A 10,412-nucleotide genomic window follows, 5' to 3' on the forward strand; every position below is an offset into this window, starting at 1 on the left:
AGGAGAAATTGAGAGACATCTCCACTTCACTGAGCAAACCATCGGATGCTTCCTTGGATGATTAGAATCAATGGGGCCAGATCCCCAGTAGGTGTAAATCAGCACAGCTCTATAGACATCAATGGGCCAGTGTGATATTCCCCTGGTGTTATCTGGACTGGTGATCTGCTAGGTCACTCCAATCCTCTACTCTGGGAGCCAGCCTTACCCTGCTCTTCTGTGAGACCCCCACTCCTGGGCTGTTCACGCACAGCCTCTGGCATATAAACTGCTCCCAGCTACGTGAGTTAGCACTTTCGGCCAGTTGCTGCTTGGATTGTGCAACCGAACGACACTAACCAATATCTCTGGTCCCAGACACAACCCTAGGAACCTCCATCTTGCAGTGTCCAGTTATGCCCACTGGATGCTGCAAGCTTATATGAGTTCATCAATTTAACAAAGAAATTTATATGTAACAGGCTTGTTATCCCAAGGGGAGTCTCTGACATGCTTCAAACCAAATGCACTGCTTCAAGTAGAATAAACAAACACATTTATTAACTACAAAGATAGATTTTAAGTGATTATAAGTCAAAGCACAACAAGTCGGATTTGGTCAAATGAAATAAAAGCAAAACGCATTCTAAGCTGATCTTAACACTTTCAGTGCCCTTATACACTTAGATGCTTCTCACCACAGGCTGGCTGGTTTCCCTTCAGCCAGGCTCTCCCGTTTGATCAGTGCTTCAGTCGCTTGGTGGTGATGTCTGTAGATGTAGGTGGAAGAGAGAGAGAGAGAGCATGGCAAACGTCTCTCCCTTTTATCATGTCCTTTCTTCCCTGTTGGCTTTGCCCCACCCGTTCATAGTCAGGTGAGCATTTCCTCATCGCAGTCCCAAACTGACCATAGGAAGGAGGTGACTCACTTGAGAGTCCAACAGATCCTTTGTTGCTGCCTAGGCCAGAGTCTTTTGTTCCTGTGAGGCTGGGCTGGGTTTGACCCATACATGCCCTGATGAGGTGTGAACTGCCTCTCTGTTCTTGGAGAGTTGTGCCTGGGCTTGTTTTAAGCCATGAGGACACATTTTCAGCCTCATAACTATATACGTGAAATTACAACCTGTAACATCACTGTAACAACAATACTCAGTGCATCATGAGCCTTCTGAAGACATGCGACATGACAAACTTTGCATTGGATACCACACAATAGTATTATAAGGATGAACATGGGGGTGTAGGGTGTTCTCCCGAGATACTGAGTGTCACAGCCAGATCCCCAGCTGGGGTAAATTGGTGCAGCTCCCTTGAAGCTATGCCAATTTATACCATCTAAAGGGCTGGCCAAATGAAAGATTCCTTCAGTAAAATGCCAGGGAGCAAAACTTCGCTGAACTTTGGGAGAAAGAGAAGAGGCACAGACGCATTCCCAGAATCCATGATATTCTCAGCTGCTGAATCAAAAATGTCTGAATCAAAAATTTGACAAAAATGTCAAACCACTGTGCAGCCCCACTGACCTGAATGGGGATTTATGGGGATAGCTGAGGATTGAATTTGACCCATTGTATAAAAGCTACCTACCACTAAACATGCCTAGCACATACTTAAAATATTGGTCATCAGCCACACTGGAAGGTTTTGTCCTGCCAAATAAGTTTATTAACCTTTAGCACCTTGAATGTCTCCACACAAATTTGCTACCCACGCACTGCTGAGGCTTTAGGCTATTAGCTCTGCTGCAAAGAAACCTAAATCACATTTGTTTCTAGCCTATGCTTGTGTGTCATAGGACAGTGATTGGGGAGATGAAAAGTGCAGGTGAACTTGCTTGCATGCTACTTAAAAGGCCACTATGCCCCAGTGCCCCAGTCATTCAAAGACCCACAGAGGTGAAGGCCAAAAGGAAGCATGATGATTGGCTCAGTTTCCCCATCTTTAAAATGAGGATAACTTGAAGGGCTTTGAGATCTGTGGATGAAAAGCACTATAGAAGAACTAGGCATTTATTCGTGTTCTTATTATAGTCTGACCTCCTCTAGGAAAGAGGTCATAGAATTCCATCAGTAATTTTTGCATTGATCCCAATATTTTGTGGGGAAACGAGTTTTTAGACCAACACCCAACCTTAGTGTAAAGACTCCAGGAATGGAGAATCCACCACATCCCTAGGTGAGTTGTCTCATTGGTTAATTACCCCCACTGTTAAACATTTGCACCTTCTTTCCCATTTGAATTTGCTTAGCTTCAGTTTGCAGCCATCAGCTCTTGTTATGCCTTCGTTAGATAAAAGAGCCCTTGCTCCTTCTCTCTCCCTAGGCGCTTACAGTTTGATGCTGGATAAACTAAAAAGATTCTAACTCCTTTAGTCTGTCACTGCAAGGCAAGCTTTCCAGCCCTCAAATCTTTCTTGTAGCTCTTCCATGGATTCCAGGGCCAGAAGGGACCATTGTGATCGTCTGGTCTGACCTCCCGTAGAATGCAGGCCAGAGACCTGCCCCAGAATCATTCCTAGAGCAGAGTTTTTGGAAAAACAGCCCATCTTGATTGAAAAATTGCCTGTGATGGAGATTCTCCTCTGGTAAATTGTTCCAATGGTTAATTATTTTCACACTGTTAAAAATGTACCCCTTATGTCCAGTCTGGATTTGTCAAGCTCTAACTTCCAGCCATTGGATCATGTTAGATATTTCTCTGCTAGACTGAAGAGCCTATTATTAAATATTTGTTCCCCATGTTCCCCACTTACAGACTGTGATCAAGTCACACCACAACCTTCTCTTTGTTAAGTTAGATAGATTGAGCTCCTAGGGTCTATCACTATAAGGCAGGTTTTCCAATCCTTCAGTCATCCTTGTGGCTCTTCTCTGACTCCTCTCCAATGTATCAACATCCTTCTTGAATTGTCGACAATAGAACTGGACAGTATATCCAGCAATGGTTGCACCAAAGTAAAATACAGAGGTAAAATAACCTCTTGACTCCTACTCAAGGCTCCCCTGTTTATGCATCCAAGGTTCATATCAGCCCTTCTGGACACAGTGTCACACTGGGAGCTCAGCTGATTATCCACCAGAACCCCCAAATCTTTTTCAGAGTCCCAGGATAGAGTCCCCCATCCTGTAAGCATGGCCTCCATTCCTTGTTCCTAGGTGTATGCATTTCCATTTCATTTACATTTAGCCATATTGTTTGCTTACGCCCAATTTACCAAGTGATCCAGATCTCTTGTATCAGTGACCTGTCCTCTTTGTTATTTACCCCTCCCCCAAGTGTGGTGTCCTCTGCAACCTTTATCAGTGACGATTTTATCTTTCCTTCCAGCCCATTAACAAAAATGTTAAAATAACATAGGGTCCCCCTTGCTGGTTATTCAATATCCATCTCAAAGCGTGGACACTAGAATGTGGAACACAACTCCAGTAATGTACTATTTCCTGTGTACTATGCTGTTGCATGCAGTTAGGGGACTAAAGACAGATGACGTGCTGTGGTCATTCAATAGAGTACCAGTCACACACAGACCTGTGCTAATGTTCTAATCTCATGTGACATGATTTGCCGCTCTATACAAGGCCTATGTGTTTTGTAACATGCTTAGCTCCTGCCTAGGCCAGGATCTGACAGGCATTTGCCCGTTTTGAGCAACATGGGCTCAAACTGTAGTGCAGATGCTCCTAACTAGCCCATCTCTGTTGTAGACTTTCCCAAGCTAGGAGAGCCAGTTACAACACAGGAGCATGTGTGTAGAACTCCATCTGCTCTTGAATTGTGGACAGGGGCAGGCCACATTTGAATCATGTCCCTGGGCTGTGCTACAGCCGTGCTCTTTGCATGTTCAGGAGCATGGCAAATACATGGTTTGTTCCTCTGTGCACTGCAAAACCAGACTGTGTGTCTTGAGTTAGAACGGGGAGCCCCTGGTTGATTCGGAGGGCATCAAGGGCCACTGTGTTACAGCCATGTCTTTGGTTCTGCAGCACAGATGGGACCAAAGGGGACTGATATTTGCTTTGGCAACTTCCCTGGCCATGCCGGTAAAACTCTTGTAAGTGAATGCTGGAACCAGCAGAGGGACCGACAGACAGTCAGGGCCAGGGGCAGCAGGTTTGTATAATTTTTGGTGGTGCCCAGAACAGGTCCAAGAGCTGCTCCCCCCCACACACCTGCCTTATAAGCTGATATATATTTTTTTAAATAATGTAAAAATGTGAGGGCTCTGGGGTGGGGCTGGTGATGAGGGGCTTGGGCTATGGGAGGTGCTCGGGCAGAGGGTTGGGGTGTGGGGGTGAGGGCTTTGGGGTGGAGCTGGGATGAGAGGTTCATGGTACAGGAGGGGGCTCAGGGCTGGGGCAGAGGGTTGGGTGTGGGGGGGGCGAGGGCTCTGGCTGGGGGTATGGGCTCTGGGGTGGGGCAGGGCCAGGGATGAGCAGTTTGGGGTGCAGGCAGGCTGCCCCAGGGCTGGGGCCAGAGAGGAGGACTCCTCCCAGCCCTCTCCCTGTCGGCAGCAGTGAGCTCTGGGGGAGGGGCCCCCCTCCTCCCCCCCAGCAGCACACTCGCTTCGCACCACTGTCACAGCACATGCTCCTAGAGCTCCTCTCAGGTCCAGGAAGCCCCCTTGCCTCTCCTATGGTGGGTGCTGGGAGTGGGGAGGCTGCCATCACGTGTGCACCTCCTCCCCTGCTGCTGCCCCTCACTGTAGCCTCACTGGGGGTGGGGATGGGCTGCCCCTTGCCCAGCGTGTGCAGGAGCGGTGACTGCTGGCAGGGGGCCCCCTGTGCTGGTGAAGGGTCCCGTCGGAAAAGGGAAGTGTTCATCTGTCTGAGGCAGAAGGGCAGAGTTAGGGTCAGCCTGCCCCGGCAGTAGTGGTTTGGGGGCGCTAGGACCCTGTGGCGGCAGTTGATGCCGGGAGCCAGCAGAGTGGCGTGCAGCACAGAGTTGTAGGGGGCAGCCGCCTGCTGCCCAGGGCGCAGGCAGGGAGGCTCGCAGGAGGTGCGTGGGGGCAGCAGGCAGTGCCGGGGGAGAGACACAGCCTGAAACATTGTTGGAGCTGGGCCCCCGGGGCCTGAATATTGCTGGAGCTTGGGCCCGTATAACTCACCGCCCCTGGTCAGGGCTGATCGCTTTAGTGGGGTTGCTAACTGCATCTGTGAAATTTCACACGGACCCACCCCCCTCACTGCCCCCCAGCAGCTCCGGCTGGCTTTAGTCCACATTCCAGCCCTGGCTCTGGGGACCCAGGGAGGTGGGGATGGAGGAGCAGGCGGCATGGGCTCATGGATTCAAAGAGCAGCCGGAGCTGCTCTGCCCAGCACCTCAGGAGCCAATTCATCCACTGGCCTTGAGGATGCTGAGTGAGAGGCGGAGGGGAGGGGTGGGGATGGGAAGAAGGGGGAAGGGTCTGTAACTTAACGATTCTAATTAGACTCAAGGCTGAGGGACTGACAGGCAGGAGGAAGGAACAGCTGCCTGTGTGTTAGACAGAGAGAGACAGAGAGATCAGGGAGGGCTCTGGCCACATCTGTCTGAGGATTAAGGAAGGAAGGAGAAGAGAAGAGAAATGAGCTGAGTGAAGACTAGGGCTTAGGCTGTCTCCCCAGCGCCAACAGCAAGGACGTGGCTGAGAAGTCAGAGGGACTTAGAACATTTGCCCCATAGACCCAGGTCCCAGCCTGAGAGACTTTCAGGGCCAGAAGAAACTCCTCGCTTCCAGCATCCTTCTCCCAGCCTTGGAGCTGGGATCCCCGAGGCATGGAGGAGCAGCTGGATTGGGCGGCCTATGGTGAGAACCAGACGGGAGACTGTGAGTATGAGGAATGGAGTCCATCCCTGGTGCTCCTCCCCACCATCTATCTGCTGGTTTTCCTGCTGGGCACAACAGGCAACGGCTTGGTGCTGTGGACCATCTTCCGGGGAGGGCAGGAGAAGCGGCGCTCAGCCGACACCTTCATCGCCAACCTAGCCATGGCTGATCTGACCTTTGTAGTGACCCTGCCACTTTGGGCTGCCTATGCCTGGCTGGGCTATCACTGGCCTTTTGGCTCCTTCACCTGTAAGCTCAGCAGCTACCTGATCTTTGTCAACATGCACGCCAGCGTCTTCTGCCTGATGGGCCTCAGCATTGATCGCTACTTGGCCATTGTGCGGCCAATGGCTAATGCTAAGCTGAGGTGGAGGGCCAGTGGGCTGGTGGCCACCATTGCCCTCTGGGCCTTGGCGGCCATTTTGGCCTTGCCAGCCATGATCCTCCGGCAGGCAGCAGTGCTACTGGGAGAAACCAAGGTGACGTGCTACATGGACTACTCGGGCTTGGTGGCCAATGGGACCGAGGGGGCATGGGAGGTGGGGCTGGGCCTGTCCTCCACCATGCTGGGCTTTGTGGTCCCCTTTGTCGTCATGCTGACCTGCTACTTCTTCATCGCCCGCACCATCGCTGACCACTTCCGGAAGGAGCGCAGCGAGGAGCTGAGGAAGAGGAAGCGGCTGCTGAGCATCATCATTGTGCTGGTGGCCACCTTTGCCCTCTGTTGGCTACCCTACCACCTGGTGAAGACCATCTACGTGCTGATGGACCTGGAGGTGATGCCCTGGTCCTGCGGCTTCCATGCCTTCCTCAGTAACTTGCACCCCTACTGCACCTGTGTGGCCTACATCAACAGCTGCCTTAACCCCTTCCTCTATGCCTTCTTTGACCCTCGTTTCCGGCAGGCCTGTGCTGCTGTCCTGTGCTGCAGCAGGGGGCGCTGGCCAGGGTCCGGCAAGGACAAGTCAGCCAGCTACTCCTCCAGCCACAGTCAGAACCTGCAGGGGAAGGGTAGGGAGCTGCCACGGGAGAAACTGGGTCCAGGCAGGCAGGAGACTCTGCTCCGAGGCTAAGAAAAGGGGGATGACATGGACCAGCCTCTGGGGACATCTGATAGAGTGAGTCCTCCTCTGCTGTCACTCTGTCTTTCACTGTTTCTCTCACTCCTTCTTTCATACTTTCTTTTCTCTCTCCATCACTGTCTCCCTCTTTCACCCTTCACTATCTCTTCGATTTCTCCTTCTTCTCTTCCTCCAGCTCTCTCTCGGATTTGCTTCTCCCTTGTTGCAGGCCTTATGCGGATAAGGCATTTTCAAGGCCTGTGGCTACCCTGTAGAACCTCAGCATGACCCTTTAAGGCACGGACTGTGCGCTAGGGGCATGTCTACACTGCGGCTGGGAGAAGCCTCACAGACCCACCCAGGCCACCATCCACTCTGCAATGGCTACACATTGCTATTTTTAGCGCGCTAGCTCCAGCAGACCTAGCGCTTGTCCATCTCCCCAGCTGCCGTGTAGACATACCCTAAAGCAGCAGTTCTTTACCAGGGGTCTGAGGCCCACTGGGGGCCACGAGCAGGTTTCAGGGGGTCCGCCAAGCAGGACCAGCATTAGACTGTTTGGGGCCCAGAGCAGAAAGCCAAAGCCCCACTGACCCAAGCCCTGCCAACCAGGCCTCAAGCTGAAGCCTGAGCAGCTTAGATTCACAGGGCCCCCTGTGGCCTGAGGCCCTGGATCATTGCCCTACTTGCTACCCCCTAATGCCAGCCTGGCTTTTACATGCAGAAAATCAGCTGTGGCACAGGTGGGCAATGGAGTTTTTATAGCATGTTAGGGGAGCCACAGAAAGAAAAAGGTTGAGAACCCCTGCTCTAAAGGGCTCATGGCCTGGAGGCAGATGGCCCCAGGGACGAGGGCTTTCTGCATTCCCAGCCTTTGCCCCGCACACACACACACACACATACACACACACACAGGGCTGGCAGTGGCCAGCGCTGGTCACTGGCTGGGCATTGGGGGTGTGGTGTTAGTTTTGGGGGGGGGGGGGCTGGAAGACCCCCCCCCAAAAAACCACCCCCTAACATACATAGCCTGCCCTCCCCGCTCTAGCCTAATCTGCACAGTGTCTTATGGCTGGAGGGAACTGTTGGCTGCTGCTGCTGCCTCTCCTGAGACACTGGCTCCTGTCCCCCTGAAAATTCACTCTACCCTTTGTCTGCTGTGGTAGGGTGAGGGTCCCCCTCTCTCTTAATGCCTCGGTCAACACCCAGACCCACAAGGTGTTGGGAGCAATTCTTCCCCCGGCTGGGTGGAGCCTGTGAGGAAGCTGTTAGCCGTGGGATTCCCTCCCACCCAGGCACATACATCCCTGTACTGAGAGCCATCCTCCGCTCACCCAGCCCTCCCTCCTTTACATCCCCCATCCACCCAGGATCTCCCACTGGGCTGTTTTGTCTGGGGGTGAGTGTGCACCCCAGAGCCACACCAGGCTCTGTTGGGGGGGGTAGAAGGGCGGGGGAAGGCGTGTGTGTCCCACTTCAGCCGTGATGTGGGAGGAAAAGGAAATCATCTCACAATGGAGGAAAAAGAGGGGATGGGGGACAGGAGGGCCCCCCCGATTTCGAAATCCAAGCTGCTGCTCCCCCATGGTCCTGTGTTTATTCACCTGCTCGCCTTCACCCACATGGGAAAAAAAGATCATGAGGAGGTGAATGGGGGTCACGGCTCACATGTCACGGTCTTCCCCCTGCTCAGATGGCCTCAGCCACAACTCCAGAGTGGCTCAGAGGACGCACACGCAGGCATCTGCCCCCGCACAGCCTAGCTCCTTGAAGGAGGGGCTTTGGTTTGATTGCAGAGGGGGTATATATAGATATATATTACTCTTGCTTCTTAACCAATCCTTGATAATAATACTTGGCCCTTCTGATCAGCAGATTGCAAAGTGCTTCCCAACGTAGGTTAGTACCAGGTGGGGAAACTGAGGCACAGCACAAGGCCGTGACTTGCCCAGAATCACCTAACAGGCCAGATTCAGGAATAGCTCTACTCGCTGCCCATGCCCTGAGTCTGATGGACTATAGGAGAAGCTGTGTAAGAAGGGCATTGTAGGGAGCAAGGGGTGGGCAGTTTTGCTATTCAGACTGGGGTGTGGTAGGTGAGGGGCCAGCGGGTCACTGGGCTACATCTCTTGCTATGTGTCCCTTTTCTGGGTGAGGGGCTGAAGGGCTAGGAAGTGAACGGAAGGCCCAAGTCGGCTAGCCACCAACGATTGCAGAGGCACAGGAGGTGGAACAGCAACAGGAAAGCTCTGAGGTTGCAGCCGCTCCCATAGGTGCTGTGGATTTTTTGGGCTTCCCTACCTTACCCACCCTGCCTCTGAAGACCATGCTAGAAGAAAGCCTGGCACTGATGTGCTGTGGCCACATCCCCCTTCACCCATAAGGGCTCTGGAGGGACTCTGGGCAAATAAGAGCAGTCCCTGACCTGACCTAGCTCTTGGGGGGAATGGTGAAGACTCTTGGCTTGCTATGGATCCATTGAGGCTGGAGAAGGGGCCCCAGGGAGGGTGGGTAGCTCCATTTGAACTAGAGCCTGGGTAAAAACAGCCCATCCACAGCCTTTTCTCCATTGGGACACGGCTTCCACAGTCTGGAAGACCAGAGAGCCCACAGGCAACCTGTATTTCCAAGTGGACATCTGGCGACAGAAGAGAGGCCACGATCCCCTGGCGAGATCTCCAGGCCAAATATTGTTCTGGGTTGACTTGGGAGCAGCCTGCCAACTTGTGGGGGCATCTCTGGGATTCTGGCCCCCACAAGGGCTGCTCCATCAGAACTCTGAACAATGGGGTGCTGCTCAGACTATGCTGAGATGGGGGCCGCCTCTTGTCATGCCAATGCAATGGGCAGTTGTTGTGTATGATGAATAAATGGGCCTTGACTAAATGCCTCTTGTCAGGTGAGCTCAATAACTGCCCTGGGGGAAGTTAATGGAGATCCTGGTTAGGTGTGTGTGATCAAAGGGTGGGGGAGGGATAGGGGAGAGAGGTGGAGAAAGGGGGCAGAGATGGGGAAGGGATTAAAGGAGGTAGGGAGCGGGGAAGAGACCACAGGGGAGAGGGGAGCAGAGATGGTGGAGGGGGCAGAGATGGGGGAATGACCATGGTGAAGGTGGGGGATAATGGACACAGAGTGGAAAGAAAGGGTGGGGAGGAGAGACAAGGGGAAGGAGACAGCTGGATGGGGGTATGTGTGTGTCAGCACCGTTGTTTAATCTCTCCTGCCACAGCCCTTCAAAGCCAGATGGCTCCTTGAATTTACAACAGGAGCAAACAGCTGTTCAGGAGCTGTTGTTGGGTGGAGCTGCTAAATGAAGACCAGACGTGGAGGCCTAATGGCCAGATGTGGAGGCTGGGGGCAGGGGGCAGGGAGAGAGCAGAAGGCCCTGCCTGGTCAATCGACCCCCAAAACATGTGTGGGTTAAAGTGCCCCTTAGCTGCTCAGGGGTTGGGGGCACGTGGAGAGGGGGATGCAGGCTGGGATGGGATTGTAGGCAGAGTCACTGGTGTACTCCCAGGAGAAGCCAGATCCTGGGCCATTTTTCTGACCAGAACCAGTTGCTTGTC

General features: G+C 52.9%; 1 protein-coding gene across 1 annotated transcript; it reads left to right on the plus strand.

Moving 5' to 3' along the window:
• Positions 1 to 5,384: 5,384 nt before the first annotated feature.
• Positions 5,385 to 9,732, plus strand: APLNR (apelin receptor). The gene has a single exon (XM_084631598.1). The coding sequence runs from the start codon at positions 5,734 to 5,736 to the stop codon at positions 6,856 to 6,858; it is 1,125 nt and encodes a 374-aa protein (XP_084487724.1). The 5' UTR covers positions 5,385 to 5,733; the 3' UTR covers positions 6,859 to 9,732.
• The last annotated feature ends 680 nt before the right edge of the window (positions 9,733 to 10,412 follow it).

This window comes from Lepidochelys olivacea (genome assembly GCF_965140295.1).
Source record: "Lepidochelys olivacea isolate rLepOli2 genome assembly, chromosome: 6".
Lineage (NCBI taxonomy): Eukaryota > Metazoa > Chordata > Testudines > Cheloniidae > Lepidochelys > Lepidochelys olivacea.

Excerpts from the sequence above, each read along its gene's own strand:
- APLNR (XM_084631598.1), top strand. The coding sequence starts at position 5,734 with ATGGAGGAGCAGCTGGATTGGGCGGCCTATGGTGAGAACCAGACGGGA.